At 35.8% G+C, this 19,109-nt stretch overlaps 1 protein-coding gene across 7 annotated transcripts in view; it reads left to right on the top strand.

Annotated features, from left to right (window-relative positions):
* Positions 1-19,109, top strand: part of FUT8 (fucosyltransferase 8) — a 314,874-nt gene that overhangs the window by 182,379 nt on the left and 113,386 nt on the right. For all 7 annotated transcript variants that reach the window (XM_043921010.1, XM_043921005.1, XM_043921008.1 and 4 more), the window contains 2 exons: positions 16,178-16,293; positions 16,410-16,572. In XM_043921010.1, coding sequence (XP_043776945.1) covers positions 16,178-16,293; positions 16,410-16,572 — 279 coding nt within the window. The remainder of the gene's footprint in view (positions 1-16,177; positions 16,294-16,409; positions 16,573-19,109) is intronic.

Raw genomic sequence — 19,109 nt, 5'->3', positions numbered from 1 at the left:
GCTTAAATAAATATACACAGAGATGATTCCATGTAAATGCATATGCAGAATGGAAAGGTATAATTTTGATGTGGTATGATTTTTAGCTATAGATCTATATTAGAAAAATCAGTTTTTTACTTGGTGTGAGTATGCATGAAGATTAAATTTACTTATTAGTCATTGCTTTGACAGCAGCATTGTTCAATCAGAATTCTTGATACTGGTGTATAATTTTTATAGAATTCTTTCCAAAGCTATTAATTCACTTGGAGCAGCTATCAGGCTGGTGTTCTGGGGAAGGATTGTATTCCTTTCTTCATATGATAGGCTATTTTAATGTGACCAAAATTTTTAAAAGCCACCCTCCTTTCATGTACCTTCAGATTTTCCTTGGAGACTATGGTGTGAGTGTGCAGAATAGCTAGGGAAGTTACTAAATCTTACTTATTATCTTGATAATTTTCAGCTAATGTCTCCAAGATAGCATATTAAGAAACCAGATAAGAAACTATACAATTCTTTGAAGACTTATGATATTCTCTTTAAAAAAGTAGATCATAGCTTAAAATTTGTGAAAATTTCTCTCACAGGACTTATTATATTCTAGTTTATTGAGTTTTCCAAGCAGGGTCCCGTGTAAGCACTTACTTTGATATGGAGAATTTTATTACTACTTTTTTTAAAAGATCAGTCTTTCTGGTTATCTCAGCAGCTGAATTCGTATGACAAAACTTCATATTCTTTATAATCTTTATAAAATTTTAGGAAGGTACTGTAAAGATATTCCATAATAGTATGTGCTGTTCTACAATAAAACATGGTAAAAATGTCAATATTTTTTATGTCAAGGTAACATTTATTGAGCCCCAGCTATTTTGAAGCATTTCTTCTTCAGCATGAGTCTTTGTGGTGTGATTGTTATTTTCATAGTGCAGATAGGGAAATTATTATAAAGATTATGGTTATTTAACCTTAGAAAGGAAATTATTATAAATATATTAATAACCTTTCTAAGGTTAAATACCTTGTTTAGAGTCACACAGCTAGTAGGACCCTGATCAAAGTCCGTCTTCCTCTAGCACCTATGGTTTTAACCTCTGTACAGCTACCCTAACCAGCAGTTAAGAAGGCACTGATACCAATGGTCTTTGCAGTGAGGGTGATGAATTAATCTAAATTATTGATACTTACTAGAATGTTATATATCCCAGAGTGTCTTGGCTTGGAGTAAAGGATATGCTAGTGTAACAAAAGTTTTCTTTGGAGGCCTAGAGACTCTTTATCTATATCTTAAAACAACTGAGGATAATTAGCTCTACCATCACTGCCCTATGTGGACAAATATATCCTGGTAACATTGATATGGATATTTATAGCTTATGCCATCTCACAGTGAATTTGTCCTTCATGTATTTTGATTTATTCCGTTAATTAACAGAAGGGAAGAAAACAAGCCTGGATTCCAGTTCTGGCTACACTGCTTATTAGCTTTGGAACCTTGAACAAAGCTGCTTAACCTCTCTGAACCTCACTTTCATAGCTATAAGGATACCTCTTTTTTCTTGATTGTTCTGAGTTGTTGTAAATGAAATAGTTATCTTAAATGTTAATCATAGTACCTTGAAGATAATGAGAGTATATATGATAATAGCTATTATTTTCATTATTGATGTAGGACAAGAGCAGGGAGTAAATTTAAAAAACAATAACAGAACTTGCTTTGCAAAGTTGAGTGTTTTGGAAACCAGTAGTGCAGTGATAAGCATTCAGATGGACTAATGGGACCTACCCTTACTTTGAAAACATAGTCCTGGAGATCAGGGTTTTTTAGTGCAAGCTGCCTATTCTCCTTGCTTGGTGTTTGCAATAAGTCTTTCTCTGCTCAGATAAGCAAATAAACAAACAGAACCCCCCAAATGTTATAGTCCTTGCAATCTGTCAATTTGTTTAATTTGAAAGACTTCTAAGTATACATGTTTATATCTTCAGATGTGCATGTATGTGCGTGTGTGTGTGTGTGTGTTTGAAAAACAGTATATGTATGCATTTGCTTAAATCTAGACTAGTTTGTGTTTGGTTAGGGGTCTTATCCTTAGTTTACTTAGAATTTTAGTAAAAATTTACAGATATCTTAAGAATTTTTGTAATTTTTGAACTTTTTTTAAACAAGCCACTTAATATGAAAACTTAATTTTTGCCTACGCCCAGTTTCCCACCTTATAAATGGGAAATATGCAAAAACAGAACCAGTCATCAGCAAAAAGAGAAAAATATATGTTTTCAGAATATGGTATCCACTCTATATCAGGAATATAAATAAGATAATTTTTCTGAAAAAGTTGGAGGAGAGAAGACAAGAGAAATCCTAAACTCACTGAAAATTATTTGTATTTTTACCCTCCTTTCCATGCATACTTTTAAGTGGTTCAACTCTGCCTTATCTTAAAGCATTTCTTAAAAATTGGAGATATGAAAAAAAAATTGGAGATATGCCTGAAAAGGAGACAAAAGTACTCTTTTGGGAAATGTGTTTTCCAAAATGAGTGTTTTCTAAGATGTTCTAAATTTTTACTCATCGTCAGAAATGGCTTGGTAGTGGGATATCAGCAAGTTATTCAAGTTTGTGCCCTTGTCGTATAAAGACCTTACCGCTGTGTTACAGGGAGCGTCTGCTTAGAAGGATTTGGGGATATGTTCCTGGGCCAGACATCCAGAGTTTCTCTGTGGTTTGCAAGGTTTTCAGTGTTTTGTTGTATGGGTCTGTTCACTTACTGAACTAGCAATAGCATTATTATCATTTATCCTTTGAATCTGACAAATCTAAAAGATTTGCAGTAGATTTGAACTGGCAGATAACCAAGGTCTTTGCATTTCTTAATATTGTCATTCACTGCTTTCTTAATTTGTAAGAAGAGCTTTCCAATAATTGTTTATTTTAGTGGGTCTACTTGGTACATAAACTCTGACAAAAATTCAATAATTTGCTGTAAATGAAGTACCCAGAAAATATTCTTACCAGACTCTTGCCCTTTTGAGAATATGAGGTAAATTAGCTGTTACTATTGAGAAATGTTGTTGAAATGTAGAAATTTCTCCAAAACCCAATAAACATTAAAAGTAGAATAACTTGATAACTGATAACCGTGGCTAGAACCATGGTCTGTTCATATTTTCTGTTTCTTCCTGGTTCAGTCTTGGTAGGTTGTTCTTTTAAGCATTTATCTATTTCTTCTAGGTTGTTCATTTTCTTGGCATATAGTTGTTTGTAATAATCTCATATAATCCTTTGTATTTCCATAGTGTCCATTGTAACTTCTCTTTTTTCATTTCTGATTTTATTGATTTGGATTTTCTCCTTTTTTTTTTTTTCTTGACGAGTCTGGGTAAACATTTATCAATTTTGTTTATCTTCTCAAAGAACTAGCTTTTAGTTTCATTGATCTTTGCTATTGTTTTCTTCATTTCTATTTCATTTATTTCTGCTATAATCTTTATGATTTCTTTCCTTTTACTAACTTTGGGTTTTGTTTGTTTTCTTTCTCTAGTTGCTTTAGGTGTAAGGATAGGTTGTTTATTTGAGATTTTTCTTGTTTTTCTTGAGGTAGGATTATATTGCTATAAACTTTGCCTTTAGAATTGCTTTTGCTGTGTCCCATAGATTTTGACTTCCCTGGTGGCTCAGATGGTAAAGCATCTGCCTACAATGCGGGAGTCCCAGGTTCCATCCCTGGGTGGGGAAGATCCTCTGGAGAAGGAAATGGCAACCCACTCCAGTCCTCTTGCTTGGAAAATCCCACAGATAGAGAAGCCTGGTAGGCTACAATCCATGGGGTCACAAAGAGTCGGACATGACTGAGCGGCTTCACTTCACTTCATAGATTTTGAATTGTGTTTTCATTGTCTTTTGTTTCTAGGTATTTTTTATTTCCTCTTTGATTTCTTCTATGATCTCTTGATTATTTGGTAGCGTATTATTTAGTCTCCATGTGTTTGTAGTTTTTCTTTTTTTTCCCTGTAACTTTTCTAATTTCATAGTGCTATGGTCAGAAAAGATGCTTGATATGGTTTCAGTTTTCTTAAATTTACTGAGGCTTGATTTATGACCCCAAATGTGATCTATCCTGGAGAATGTTCCATGTGTACTTGAGAAGAAAGTGTATTCTGCTGCTTTTCAGATGGAATGTCCTATAAATATTAGTTAAGTCTCTCTGGTCTAATATGTCATTTAAGGCTTGTGTTTTCGTATTAATTTTCTGTCTGAATGATTTGTCTATTGGTGTAGGTAAGGTGTTAAAATCCCCCACTATTATTGTGTCACTGTCAGTTTCCCGTTTTATGGCTGTTAGCACTTGCCTTATATATTAAGGTACGCCTCTGTTGGGTTCATAGTGTGGAAGTATTAAGTCGCTTAGTCCTGTCTGATTCTTTGTGACCCCATGGACTGTAGCTTCCAGGCTTCTCTGTCCATGGAATTCTCCAGGCAAGAATACTGGAGTGGGTTGCCATTCCTTTCTGTAGGGGATCTTCCCCATCCAGGAATCAAACCCAGGTCTCCTGTATTGCAGACAGATTCTTTACCATCTGAGCCACCAGGGAAGTCCAGTGTTGGGTGCATCTATATTTACAATTGTTATGTCATCTTCTTGAGTTTATCCTTTGATCATTATGTAGTATCCTTTCTTGTCTCTTGTAACAGTCATTATTTTAAAATCTATTTTTTTCTGATACAAGTATTGCTACTCCGCTTTCTTCTGATTTCCTTTTGCATGGAATATCTTTTTCCACTCCCTCAGTTTAACGTGATTTGTAAATCTTGCCCAAAATTCTTTCTGTTAACAAGGATGCTTGTCTCATATTTGAAGTGAGCAGGGACAACTATCAGTCTAGATTGTTCTGTTTTTGGCTGCTGGATAATGAAACTATGGTCTAGTTTATACTTTCTATTTCACTTGTCAAAATAAACATCGTCACAGATTTCCTTGGAGAATTGAGCCTAAGACCCACTTAATGTTGACACCACAGTATCTTAGAGCTGAATTTCAATCCACATTTTCCCATGTGATTATTCTGTTAAAACTGATGTTGTTGCTTGACCCTTCTACCAATCTTTGGGTTCCATTTATGTTTTTACATACTCTGTAAAATGAATAAGCATAACCACAAAAGCAGTTCATTTGAATAAAATGATGTTTTCTCTGAATAGATAGATCTCTTCCATCTATCTAATTTGACAAAGCTTGACATTTGAATAAATGTATTTATTTTTTGTGGTTTTGCTGGAAATATTTTAGTCTCGTGAGTGCCCATTTAAAATTCTAACTGAAAAAACCAACAGACAAATACAAAAAATGAGCATCTGTGAGTTACTGAGTATAATTCTAATTTTCAGCCAGTTTAGTTCATATTTATAAATGGTCCAACTTTATGGTAGTCCTAGTAGTTTATTGGCAAGATGGCAATAATATATATTATAGATTGCTTTTTAAAAGAATTCTTTTTATTGAGTGAAATGATCTGATCTTAGCAGTTCTAGTCCTGCATAGCAATGACTAAAAGTTTAGGCAGATGATGAACAACTATGTTGGTTAATCTCATCTAAATAAAAGATATTTTACTTGATATTTTTATAGCAATATTTTTTTTCTTTTAAAAATTTTAATTATATATTTGTATATATAGTTTAGTATAGTTGATTTACAAAGTTGTGTTAATTTCAGGTATATAGCAAAGTGATTCAGTTATATATATATATATGTGTGTGTGTGTGTGTGTAATGAATGTGTGTGTGTGTGTAGATGTGTATATATATGGAGAAGGAAATGGCAACCCACTCCAGGATTCTTGCCTGGAAAATGCCATGGACAGAGGAGCCTGGTGGGCTACAGTCCATGGGATCATAAAGAGGCCCATAGAGACAAGACTGAGTGACTGACAAACACACGTACACACAAAACATATATATGTGTATTCTTTTTCAGATTCTTCTCCATTATAGGTTATTACAAGACATTGCATGTAATTCCCTGTGCTATACAGTAAGTCCTTACTGTTTCTCTGTTTTCTTTAACATAGTGGGTATATATTAATCCCAAACTCTCAATTTATCTCTACCTCCTGCTCCCCTTTGAGAGCCATAAATTGGTTTTCTATGTCTGTGAGTCTTTTTCTGTTTTGTAAATAAGTTCATTTATATCATTTCTTTAGACCCCACATATAAGTGATATCATATGTTTGTCTTCATCTTACTTACTTCACTCTGCATGACAGTCCCTAGGTCCATCCACATTTCTACAAATGGCACAATTTCATTTCTTTTTATGACTGAGTAATATTCCTTTGTATATGTGTACGACATCTGCTTTATCCATTCATCTGTCTATGGACATTTAGGTTGGTTCCATGTGCTGGCTTTAGTAAATAGTGCTGCTCTGAACATTGGGGATGCGTGCATCTTTTAGAATTAGAATTTTTTCTGGATAAATGCCCAGGAGTGGGATTGCTGGATCACATGGTAACTCTATTTGTAGTTTTTCAAGGAACCTCTGTATTGTTTTCCATAGTACCTGCACTGGTTTACATTCCCACCAATAGTATATGAGGCTTCCTTTTTCTCCACATCATTCCCAGCATTTATTATTTGTAGACTTTTTGATAATGTCCATTTTGACCTGTATGAGGTGATACATACCTCATTGTAGTTTTGATTTGTATTGTTTAATAATTAGTGATTTTGGAGCATCTTTTTATTTGCCTGTTAGACATCTACAAGCCAAAGAGAAAGGCCTCAGATGAAACTACACGTGTCAACACCTTGATTTTGAACTTTTAGCCTTCCTAACTATAACTATAGGAAAATAGTTTTGTATGAGCTACCAGGTTATGGTATTTTGTTATGGCAGCCCTAGCAAACTAATACAGCATATGAGAGTTCTAATTACTCTATATCTCACTGACATTCAATCTTATACTCTTCATTATTTTCCTTCTAATAGGTGAGAAAAGATACCTGTTTTAATTTGATTATCCTGGTGACTAAAATTTTGAAGTTGATCACTTCTTAGAATTAATAATCATTAAAGTTCTCAGCTGTGGTTTGCTTGGTCATCTATTTTGTACATTTTTCTATCAGTTCGTCTTTTCGTATAGATTTAACGGAGTTCTTTATATAATTGAGATAATAATTTAGATACTTAGTTCCTCTTCACTTTCTGCCATAAGGGTAGTGTCGTCTGCATATCTGAGCTTATTGATATTTCTCCCTGCAATCTTGATTCCAGCTTGTGCTTCTTCCAGCCCAGCATTTCTCATGATGTACTCTGCATATAAGTTAAATAAGCAGGGTGACAATATCCAGCCTTGACTTACTCCTTTTCCTATTTGGAACCAGTCTGTTGTCCCATGTCCAGTTCTAACTGTTGCTTCCTGACCTGCATACAGGTTTCTCAAGAGGCAGGTCAGGTGGTCTGGTATTCCCATCTCTTTCAGAATTTTCCACAGTTTATTGTGATCCACACAGTCAAAGGCTTTGGCACACAGTCAAAAGCAGAAACAGATGTTTTTCTCAAACTCTCTTGCTTTTTTGATGATCCAGCGGATGTTGGCATTTTGATCTATGGTTCCTCTGCCTTTTCTAAAACCAGCTTGAACATCTGGAAGTTCACGGTTCACGTATTGCTGAAGCCTGGCTTGGAGAATTTTGAGCATTACTTTACTAGCATGTGAAATGAGTGCAATTGTGAGGTAGTTTGAGCCTTCTTTGGCATTGCCTTTCTTTGGGATTTAAGGTTTAGGCTTTTAAAACTTTGTTTAAGAAATCCATCTCTGACCCAAGGTCATGAAGAATATAAAATTTCTTCTAAAATTTTAAAGTTTTAATTGTCTGATTATTTAATTTTCACATTTTCCAAGTAGGAACCCAGCTGTCTAAGCAATCATTTATTGAATAATTTATCTTTCCCTAGTAATTTAGAATGATACCTCTGTCATATATGTTGCGATCTGTCTCCAGGAACTTTATTCTTAAGTTCCATTAATTTATTTATCTGATCTTTTGCCAGTACCATACTGTTTTGTATTATGTTTAGTTAATTTGATTGGTTAAATCCTCCTCCCATTTACTATTTTGCAAAATTTCTAGTCTGTTTGAAGATTTTTGTGATTCATATGAATATTAGGATCACCTTGTCATTCAATTAAAAGATCCTTTTATAATTTTTATTAAAATTATATCCAATCAATTTGGGCTGTGATTACTTCTTCAGAAAATATTTGATGTTTCTCATGCATATCTTACTATTTGTTTAGATTTATTCCTTCCTTATCATTTTGTTTGCTATTTTAAATGTGATATATTTAAAAGATATATTTTGTAATTTATGGTTATTGTTTAGGGACATTAAACTAATTTTTTATATCTTAATACTGTTTCTAGAAATTTTCTTGAACTTAGTGCAGTTAGTTTGTAGATTATATTGGTATTTTTGCGCTAAAGATCATATCATCTGTGAATATCAACAGTTGTTTGTTCCTTTCCTATATTGTAAGTCTTACTCTTTCTTACTGCATTGATTAAGATTTCCAGAACAGCGGTTAACAGAGCAGTGATGGCAGACATTTCTTCTGCTGTTTCTAGCTTTAAACAGAATACTTTTAATTTTGATCTGTGGAATGTGATTTTTACTGTGAATTTTTTGATACATACTCCTTATCAAGTTAGGGAGTTTACCTTCTATTCCTTAAGAATTTTATAATGGATAAATTTTAACTTTTGTCAAATGATTTATTTCCTGTTTCTGTTGAGATAGTTTTATTATTGCCTTTAACTTGTTATTTCATTGAATTTACATTAGTACCTTTTCTAGTTATAAACCAACTGGATATTCTTGATAAAGTCTAGTCATGGTGTATTTTTTAAAATACTGCTATGGTAATATATCACTTAGGATTTTGAAAACAGATTTTTAGTTGACCTTTAATTTTCCTTTTCTTGACCTTTATACCATTTTTTCTGTCAATTTTATACTAATTTCAGGAGTAGGAGTTTGGAACTTCCTCTCTTTTTATATTCCATAGGAAAAAATTTGTATAACTGTTTTATGGATATTTTTGAAATTCACATATAAAAATGCCTGGTCTTAGAGTCTTTTTACTTAAATAGCTTTTTGATTACTGATTAAATTTCTGTTTCTTCTTGAATCTATTTTGATATTTCAGTTTCCTCTAGAAGTCATTTTTTTCCATATCTTAACATTAGGTGCCTGAAAATGTAGTATTTTGTGATGAGTTAAAGTTCTTTATCTGTGCTTGTAATTTTCTTTTCATTCCTAATATTGTTTATTTGTGCCTAGGTTCTTTTTCTTAATAAAGATCTTTATTACATTCATGGAAAAATCATTGGAAGTATTAATATTTAAGAAAGGCAACCTATTTTAAATGAACTATTAAATATATTTCTGATGAGAAAAGTTTACTTTATCTGAGAGAGCTGTATAGTCATATCACTTAGGCTACAGATTCACTGTTTTTCATCTTCTAACCACAAAGCAGAAATTTATTGATTTTTATGTTTTTAAACAGAGCCACTGAATTCCGTGAAAAATGGCTTATGTTTGTGTATCAGAAGGACAACATCATGTTTGAAAGATTTTCTTCAAATGTTTTATTCCAGAGAATTTTATAATTTTTGAAATATGCATAATATTAGAAAACCTGAACATGTTGGCATTTTTAATAAGAAATGAAGATTATCTACAGGAAATCCTGTTTCATATTCCATGACATTAAATATAATCAGTGAAATAGGCCAGCCACACAGTCTGCTTTCCTTTCATTCTCTGATGACTAATGATGTTAATCTTTTAATATGCTTATATGTTTTTTTAATTTATTTTGTGTGTGTGTGAAGTATCTATTCAAATCTTTTCTCATTTTTTTTCCACTTGGGTTGTATTCTGATGATTGGATCCTTTATATAATTTAGACAGAAATGTTTTAACAGATACAAGATTTGCAAATATTTTCTTCTAGTCTATGTCATGTCTCACCATGGTCTTAACAGTGTCTTTTTAAATAAAGAGTTTTAAATTTCAGTGAAGTCTGATTTATCAGTTATTTCTTTTATGGATCATGCTTTGGTGTCATATCTAAGAAGACTTTGCCTAACTGATGATCATTAAGGTATATTTCTTGTTTTCTTCTATGAGTTTTATTGTTGTAAAAGCTATTCTTTCTCCACTAAATTACTGTGACTTTATAATAAATCAGTTTTGCATACTATGTATGGTCCTATTCCTTGACCTATTCTATTCTGTTTCATTGATTTCTTTATCTTTATGGCAGTACCTCACTATATTGATTATCGTAACTTTACAATCTTGGTATCAGATAGTGTTAGTCTTTCAGTTTTCTTAGTGTTTCAAAGATTTGTTTTAGGTGTTTGCCATTTCATATGAATTTTAGAATTGGCCTGTCAGTTTCTAAGCAAAGTTCATCATTTTTACTTTGCAGATTTTATCTCTTTTACTCCATCATATTTAATTTTTTCATGATTTTGTTACTATAAGTAATAATGTGCTTTGAAATATCAATTTCCCATTGTTTTTTCCTAAATATAGAAATACATTGAACTGTATATGTTAATTTTGAATTCCGCAGCCTTATCATACTCCCTAAGATTTTCTACTTGGGGACTTACAAGTTTCGTGAATTTAGATGTCCAAATAACTCACCAGAGTTAGATATTATTTTTAAAAATAAGCCTTCTGTTTCACCCTAGATAATATACATGTGCCCCTTTATCTCTTTCTTTTCCTGCTAGAACTGCAGTAATCATAGATTGCTTTGCTTATGGAATTTATAATTTGATTTTGGGAATATATAATTTCCTTAGTCTTCCTTCACTCTTTTTCTTTTTGTTTCTTTTTACTCCTCTGACTGGATAATTTCAAATGAGCTGTCTTCAGGTTCACTGATTCTTTGCTTGATCAAGTCTGTTGTTGAAGCTTTTTGTTGAATTCTTTAGTCATTGTATTTTTCAGGCCTAGGTTTCCTGGATTTTTTTTGTTGTTATGGTTTCTGTTTTCTTATTGAATTCACAGTTTTGTTATATGCCTTGTTTTCCTAATTTTTATTAGCTGTCTATGTTTTTTCACAGTTCACTGAATTTTTTTCAGAGGATTGCTTTCAATTCTTTGTTAGACAGTTGATAGATCTTCATTTCTTGGGGTGTAGTGATTGGAGCTTTATTAGTTTCATTTGGTGTTTTTATATTTACCTGATTCCTCATGATCCTTCTGTCCTTGTGTGGATATATTCTCCTTTGAGAAAGTGGTCTCTTTTCCAGCATTTACTGGATTACTTAAGCTGGGAGAGACGTTTACCAATCAGCTCTGGATGGGCAGCTGGTAGCAGCCTTAGACAAGGTGTGCTTACATTCAGGGTCTCGATTTAGAGAAGGCTACTGTGTGTGCTCTGAGGTTGAGGGACAGAGCAACTGTTATTTTTCTGCATTTGGGTAGGTCTGAGAGCTGGGCTTCGCATTTTCAGACTGAACTGTTGGCTGGGATCTGCGTTCAGGTAGGGCTGTTTGCTGGGCTCTGTGGTCACCTAGTCAGGCAGGGTTGTGGGCCATGTTCTCTGGCCTGCTGTCCAGGGAGTGCTGTTGGCTGCAATCTGGGAATGAGCAGGGCCATACGCTGAGCTCCACATTCATCCATGGTTGGATGGGGCCTCAAGCTGTGCCCCCTGACTTGATGATACCTTTGGCAAGACTGTACTCAGTTAAAGCCATACACAGGGCTCTATGATCAGACGGGAACTCGAGGTGTACTTCTGGATCAGATTGGGATATACACTGTGCCCCAAAACTCGGTGGGCCTATAGGTTGGGTTCTGCAGTTTAGGAGGCTCTTGTCTGTACTCTGCTGTTTGACAGTCTCTTGCTGGGCTTCTTGGCCAGGTAGGCTGCCAGTTGTACCCCACAGCTGGGTGGAGCTGAAGGCTATGCTCAGCGGCTGAGGGGTTGCTTTTTGGGCTTACTGGTTGGGTGGAGCCATAGGCTATGCTTTGTGATTAGGTGAGGTGGCTACCTGGGCATTCAAACTGGGTGGGTTTTGAGGCCATGCTCAGCAAATGAATGGGTTGTAGGCTATGCTGTGCTGCTATACAGCGCCAAAGGCTGATCTCCACATAGTCAGTACCAGGGGCTAGGCTTCAAAGCTGTTGAGGGACACTCTTTGGACTTCCTCAGTCAGACAGGACCAGTGGTCATGCTCTGCAGTTGGGCAGGGCTGCTGGCTTGGCTATCCGCCTGAATGGGCATGTAGGACGGGCATCAGAAACCAGGGTCTCTGGTCACCTGTGAGGCTGAAGACTTATGTTCAGCAGTAGAATGGTGCTTCTGACTCAGTTCTCTGCTTGAACAGACCTACAGAATGGTCTCTGTGGCTGCCTGAGGTACCTGGCCAGCCTTCCTGGTCAGGTTGGCAGTACACTGGGCTTCGCAGTTGGGTGGGCCCACTGACTTGCTTTCCTCCTAAGTAGCCATAGGATGTTCTTCATGGCTGCCCACAATGCCTGGCATTTTTTGCCAGTCTTCACTGTTGGATGAGATTGGAGGCTGTGCTCAGTGCTTGCATGTGGCCAGGGACTTTCTTCCCTGCTTGGGTGGTCATAGGATGTGCCAAGTGACTGCCTAGTGTCTCAGGCCAGGCTTTCTGCTCAAGGTGGGGGGAAGGGTGGGTTGAAGGCTATGCTCAGCAGTTGAGTAGGGCTGCTGACTTGCTTCCCTGTATCAGCAGAGCCCTAGAATTTGCTCCTCCTCCAAGACAGCCCTCTGGCTGAGGAACCAACCAGGCAGAACTGCCAACCAAATTCCCAGACCAGCTGGGGTCACAAGCTCATCTCTGCAAGTGGTCAGAGTTGCTGGTCAGGATCTCAGCTCAGGCCCAACTGCTAGTAGGAATGCAGTCTGCCAAGATTTGCACACTGACTGCTGTGAGCCCCGTCCTCCTTCTCTATCTTTAGCTGATTCTCCTAATAGTCCCCATGAAGTACTTAAGTGGGCCTCCCAGGAAGCATCTGGAATGCTGGGGAAGCTTCATGTCCTCTTACACTCTTTTCCTGCAGGAGAAGCTTTAGGCCCAGGGAATCTCATCAGGGCAGCCCCGCACTGAGCTGGGGGCTGGGGGTTGGGGGTGGGGAGGTCAGAGTGAAACCACTCCTCTTGCTCTTCTCATGCTCTTTCTCTCAGTTATTATGGTTGCGGGGGATACTTCATACTCACCCTTTCGTTCTGGGATCTTCAAAAAGGTATCTAGTCTGTGAATAGTTGTTAGTTACTCTTTCCCTGAGTAGTACTGAAGTCAAGAATCACCTATTTTGCCCTCCATCTTTCTCCAGATTCCAGTTTTATTAAACTGTTGTTTCATACGTTTTATCTGGGTTTTCACTTGTTAAGTCGCTAGGTCATGTCTAACTCTTTGCGACCCCATGGACTGCAGCATACCAGGCCTCTCTGTCCTGGGTTTTCACTTGTTCCAGGCTTAATGATAAATCTGACCTCTGTTACTTCATCTTGGCCAGAAGATATTCTATATATCTTTCTGCACAGTGAATGTAATAAAACATTCGATTACCTAAATATTCAGGTGAAGAGATTGTTCTTACAGATTTACTCTTTTCTGTATGGGATTTGGAAAGAAAAGCCCTTATTGTGTTCATTTTTTGCACTGACTTCTCTGTTACTTTTCTTTATCTATAGTTTATCCATAGTTGGATTACATTATTACATATAATAATGTAATATAAATCACTAATTATTTTCTGTTCTATTAGAATTAGATGGGATTTAATACTTAATGGAACTCTGCTGAAAAGACTTTATGCTGTTTTTTCATGCCTGTTTTCCCCTAACATTATTCCATCAAAGTAGGAAGAAATGAGATAAAAAGAAGAACCTGGACATATCTTTCAACTGACTGAAATTTTGTATCACTAAAATGTATTCTGGAAAAGGACATCCTAATCCTATGGTATATTGCTGCCATAATAAATTACAAGAGGTGGTAATTTTATTTTGTTTTCAAATTAATTCCTACAAACCAGCCATCTAATTCAGAAAGCGATTAAGAGCCAAGTTTTAAAAATTATGTACCAGGAAATGCCTCATTTATGAATGTATACGTATTTGTGCTCATAAATTGGGTAATTGTGCACCTAACAACTCTCTTCATTTTACCATTATTCTGTTGTTTGTATACAAATGAAGCTTTTTTTTTAAATTCAAATTCTGTAGCCTGGAACATTCACGATTAGTGGATGACTATCATTTCTGCTTCTGTTCAGTGTTAATGCATATAATTTCATGTGAAATTATAGAATATTTTATTTACTCCAGTATAACTGTAGCTTCCCTGGTGGCTCAGATGGTAAAGCGTCTGCCTGCAATGCAGGAGACCCGGGTTCGATCCCTGGGTCGGGAAGATCCCCTAAAGAAGGAATCCACTCCTCTTGCCTGGAAAATCCCATGGGTGAAGGAGCCTGGTAGGCTACAGTCCATGAGGTCGCAAAGAGTCGGACACGACTGAGCAACTTCACTTTCTTTCTTTCTTTATAACTGTAACAAGAGCTTCTTTACTAAGCATTCATTCTGAAGTTAATTTGGCTTTATCTGTTATATAAAAATACTATAAAAGGTATTAAAGTTTTAAATTACTTTTTTCATCAGGTTGATATATAAATTTAAGTTCTGTCAAGTATAGTTTAAAAATTGTTTTCCTGGAATGATTGCGATGGTACAAATAGATATCCCAGGTTATAGCTCATCTCTAAAATGACTGAGCCCAGATACAGTAGTCCTGATAAGGTTTATTGACAGACACTGTGCTAGCTACTTAGAAACATTTTCTCATTTAAATAGATTATGGAAGAAAAAAATCAGCCCTTTTTTAATCTTCTCAATATTTTTCCAAAAGTATATATGCATATTTGTATATATGTATGTAAATATGTGTGTATGTATTAGTTTCCTATTGCTGCTGTAACACATAACCATAAACTTTTTGGCTTGAAATATTAGAAATTTATTTTCTTACAGTTTGGGAAGTCAGAAATGAGTTACATGGGGCCAAAACCTAGGTGTCTGTGTGGCCACATTCACTAGAGAAACTCCAGATGAGAATCTGTCCTTGCCTTTACCAGCTCCTAAAGATGCCTTTCTTGCATTTGTTGCTCATGACCCATTCTCCCATCTTCAAAGTAATATGCATGACCTTCTCCTCTTTTGTAATAAGATTTCCTTCTACTCCCCTCTTATAAGAACACTTGTGGTTACAATTTATGGCTCACTTGGGTAATCCAAGCCTATTTCCCCTTCTCAGGATCCTGAATCACACATACAGTTTTCTGTCACCTAAGATAGCATTACAGATTCCAGGCTTAGGATGTGAATATCTTTTATGGCAAAATTGGAGTATAGAATACTGTCAAAAGTCACATAAAAACAAAATATGTTAGAAGTAAGTACAGTTTGATAATATAAGCAAGAAATCCTGGAGTTCCTCTGCTATGCTCCAACATTTTATATTGTTGACTGGTAGTTTTCATTCCCAACATAAACAGGACATTAACCGTCAGGTGTTTTTTCTGGTATTCTTCATCTTCTATTCTTGTCTTTCCCTTCCTTGTAAAACCAATGCTTAGTAATCTAAGGTTATAAGTTCATGAACTGGAGCACAGGTTTACGTGGCCTGATATTGTGATTAATTTAGAAATAATTTGCATTTGATATTTGAACATAGACACATTTTCAATTACATGCTTTTGTACTCCTTTTAAGGCTTTTTGTCACCCTCTCCTTCAACTTTGTTCTCAACACTAGTGAAAGAATTGATCACTTTGGCACTAATGGTGTTATTCAGAGTAGTATGATGAGTTTTTAGGTGACAGTTCTAAAGGTTCCTTAATTCTTCAAAGATCATACATCTCTGAGCTAGATTATTTTTTTCTGTGTTCAGTATCTTTCCAGTGTTTATGTCTTACCCTTACCTTTGGAGGGAAAATTTCATTTGGTACTTCTAATATGTGTTATGGTCCAGTGACTTCTAGAGTTACCAATAAATATGTTTTAGCAAAGTAAGCATGTATTTTCTTGCATAACGTATAAGCTAAATGTTTACGTTTTCTTCCTTGAACTACAGAATACCAGAAGGCCCCATTGATCAGGGACCAGCTTCAGGAAGGATTCGTGCTTTAGAAGAGCAGCTTGTGAAGGCCAAAGAACAGATTGAAAATTATAAGAAACAAACTAGAAATGGTAGGTAATCATACATTGTTTCTCCTCTTCAATATACTGATATTAGTACAAATAATTGAAAGCATCCTTTCATTGGAATGTTGGAAATGCTAATACTCTCCATTGCTTGACAACAGGTTTGGGGAAGGATCATGAAATCCTAAGGAGGAGGATTGAAAATGGAGCTAAAGAACTTTGGTTTTTTTTACAAAGTGAGTTGAAGAAATTAAAGAATTTAGAAGGAAATGAACTCCAAAGACATGCCGATGAATTTCTGTCAGATTTGGGACATCATGAAAGGTACTTCCTTTACATTTCATTTGGGACTTAGTAAAGATTATAATCTAAGAATGGGAAATGGGAACCTTTGTTAATTTCCCTGCTGAATGGTAAATGATACCTTCCATGCTGGGAAAGATTGAGGGCAGGAGGAGAAGGGGACGATAGAGGATGAGATGGTTGGATGGCATCACCAACTCAATGGACATGAGTTTGGGTAGGCTCCGGGAGTTGGTGATGGACAGGGAGGCCTGGCGTGCTGCAGTTCATGGGGTCACAAAGAGTTGGACACGACTGAGCACCTGAACTGAATGTTCAGAAGCAGTAGAGTGCCTGAGGGCTCAATGGACGATAATTACCGAATGTAGTTCATCACCAGAAAATATTATTTTAAATGAATTTCTAGAAATCTTTATGCCCTGACTAAACTCCAAAGGTAGTGCTCAGTCAGCTAGCAATACATTAAAATATCTTCCTAAATCTCCTTGTTATACAACTGACATGTGAAGTGGAGTGTGCAGTTTACATTACAGTACATTCATTGGAACACATACTGAGGCTGGCAGTTATGTTTTGAATTGAAACACTGAAAACTTCAGCAGCTTTTTAAGATTTCTAGAGAAAGGTTAATAAGTTTTTGATAAAAAGGAGCATTCTGTTAATTGCTATTCCATTTAGTTGCTAGAAAGAAGAACCTAAAATCTGCCTAGTTAAATTTGTTTCTCCTGTTTGCACATTTCTGAAAATGTGGAGTTTATCTTCCGTGGCAAAGGACACATTTTGGTCTGGTGTGTTCATGCAGAACAAAATGTATCCGAGAATCTTTATAGATATGTAAAACCTGTCCGTAGGCCTATTATATTTGCAAGTCTATATTCCCAGTGGGATTCTGATGGTAATTACTGTCTCATTAGTGAACAATAAAAGAAAAATTGTTGTATTAACACAGCCTACCACTGTGAAGAGGAGAAGAATTACCCCACAACCTAGAGATTCATATATATTAACATATCAGCAATATTGTAGTTATTTTGAAATATTGCTTTGCTGTTTTAAGTGAAATTACAAATAAAATCTGTCAGTTTATTGGACTCATTTTAGTATTAGTGAATCTATAGCAGTTTCATTTCAGTTCAATCGCTCAGTCATGTCCGAATGTTTGCAACCCCGTGAATTGCAGCACGCCAGGCCTCCCTGTCCATCACCAACTCCCAGAGTTTACTCAAACTCACGTCCATCGAGTCGGTGATGCCATCCAGCCATCTCATCCTCTGTTGTCCCCTTCTCCTCCTGCTCCCAATCCCTCCCAGCATCAGGGTCTTCTCCAAAGAGTCAACTCTTCGCATGAGGTGGCCTGTTACTCCAGGAGTATTGGAGTTTCAGCTTCAGCACCAGTCCTTCCAATGAACACCCAGGACTGATCTCCTTTAGGATGGACTGGTTGGATCTTCTTGCAGTCCACGGGACTCTCAAAAGTCTTCTCCAACACCACAGTTCAAAAGCATCAATTCTTCGGTGCTCAGCCTTCTTCACAGTCCAACTCTCACATCCATACATACTCTATAGCAGTTTAAGAGCATAAATTTCAAGCGGCATTGATTTACTAGGTCACAGATTCAGCAGTCCCTTTGAAATTTTTGCCTAACTTGCAGTCAGGTCATACTTAGACCTTTAGACCAAATATGGACTGATTCTGTCCTTAATGCTTCTCCACCCTAAGCTGATTTTGGGCACCAAGATTCTGTTAATTGGAGCTTTGTGCTTCTGTGCTTTGCTTATTGCAGTTTTTTAGGAAAATGCAGATCTGAAGAGGATTTTAGTTGGGCAGACTCTATGGTATTTTAAAGGATAAATTTTGGCTCTTCTGATAGAATATTTAATTTTAAAGTTTGAGTGATTTAATTACTTGAAAATTTAATTTTTTCAATTCAGTTCACTAGCTCAGTTGTGTCCAACTCTTGTAACCCCATGGACTGTAGCACGCCAGGCTTTCCTGTCCATCACCAACTCCCAGAGCTTGCTCAAACTCATGTCCATTGAGTTGGTGAAGCCATTTTATTTTTTGGCTTTTTCCAAATTAAAATAATTATTTAAAAATTATTTTGTGCTTAGGTTCTGTGACTGTATGTAGGAATTGAAAAAATATGTGGAAATAAAAAAATGTTGGGCCCTGAAAAGTTGATGTAAATCAATGTTAATTTTTTTGTGAGTTGAGTTAAATCTTAAATACATTTTGTTTCTTGACACTACCTTTTAGTAAATGTTAAGTAATAATATTTTGCTGAAAACAAAAAAGGCAGGAGACCCAAAATACCCAGTTTCTTTTGCTGTCTTAAGCAGAACTTAAAATGAACTTAGGATACAACTTCACAGGGTAGTAATTTAACTCGAGGCAGCCAGATTAGAATACCGTATTACAAATAATGAACAAAGGACAACCAAAAATTAGAGAAATAACCTTTAAAGTAATGAATGTACAAATAGGATTTGTATGTATGTAGCATATGCCATCTTACTGTTAATTTCCAAGATCTTTAAGTATAAGAATTAAAACAGAC

The sequence above is a fragment of the Cervus elaphus genome, chromosome 12 (genome assembly GCF_910594005.1).
Source record: "Cervus elaphus chromosome 12, mCerEla1.1, whole genome shotgun sequence".
Taxonomy (NCBI): domain Eukaryota; kingdom Metazoa; phylum Chordata; class Mammalia; order Artiodactyla; family Cervidae; genus Cervus; species Cervus elaphus.
This window is presented reverse-complemented; position numbering and strand designations above follow the sequence as displayed.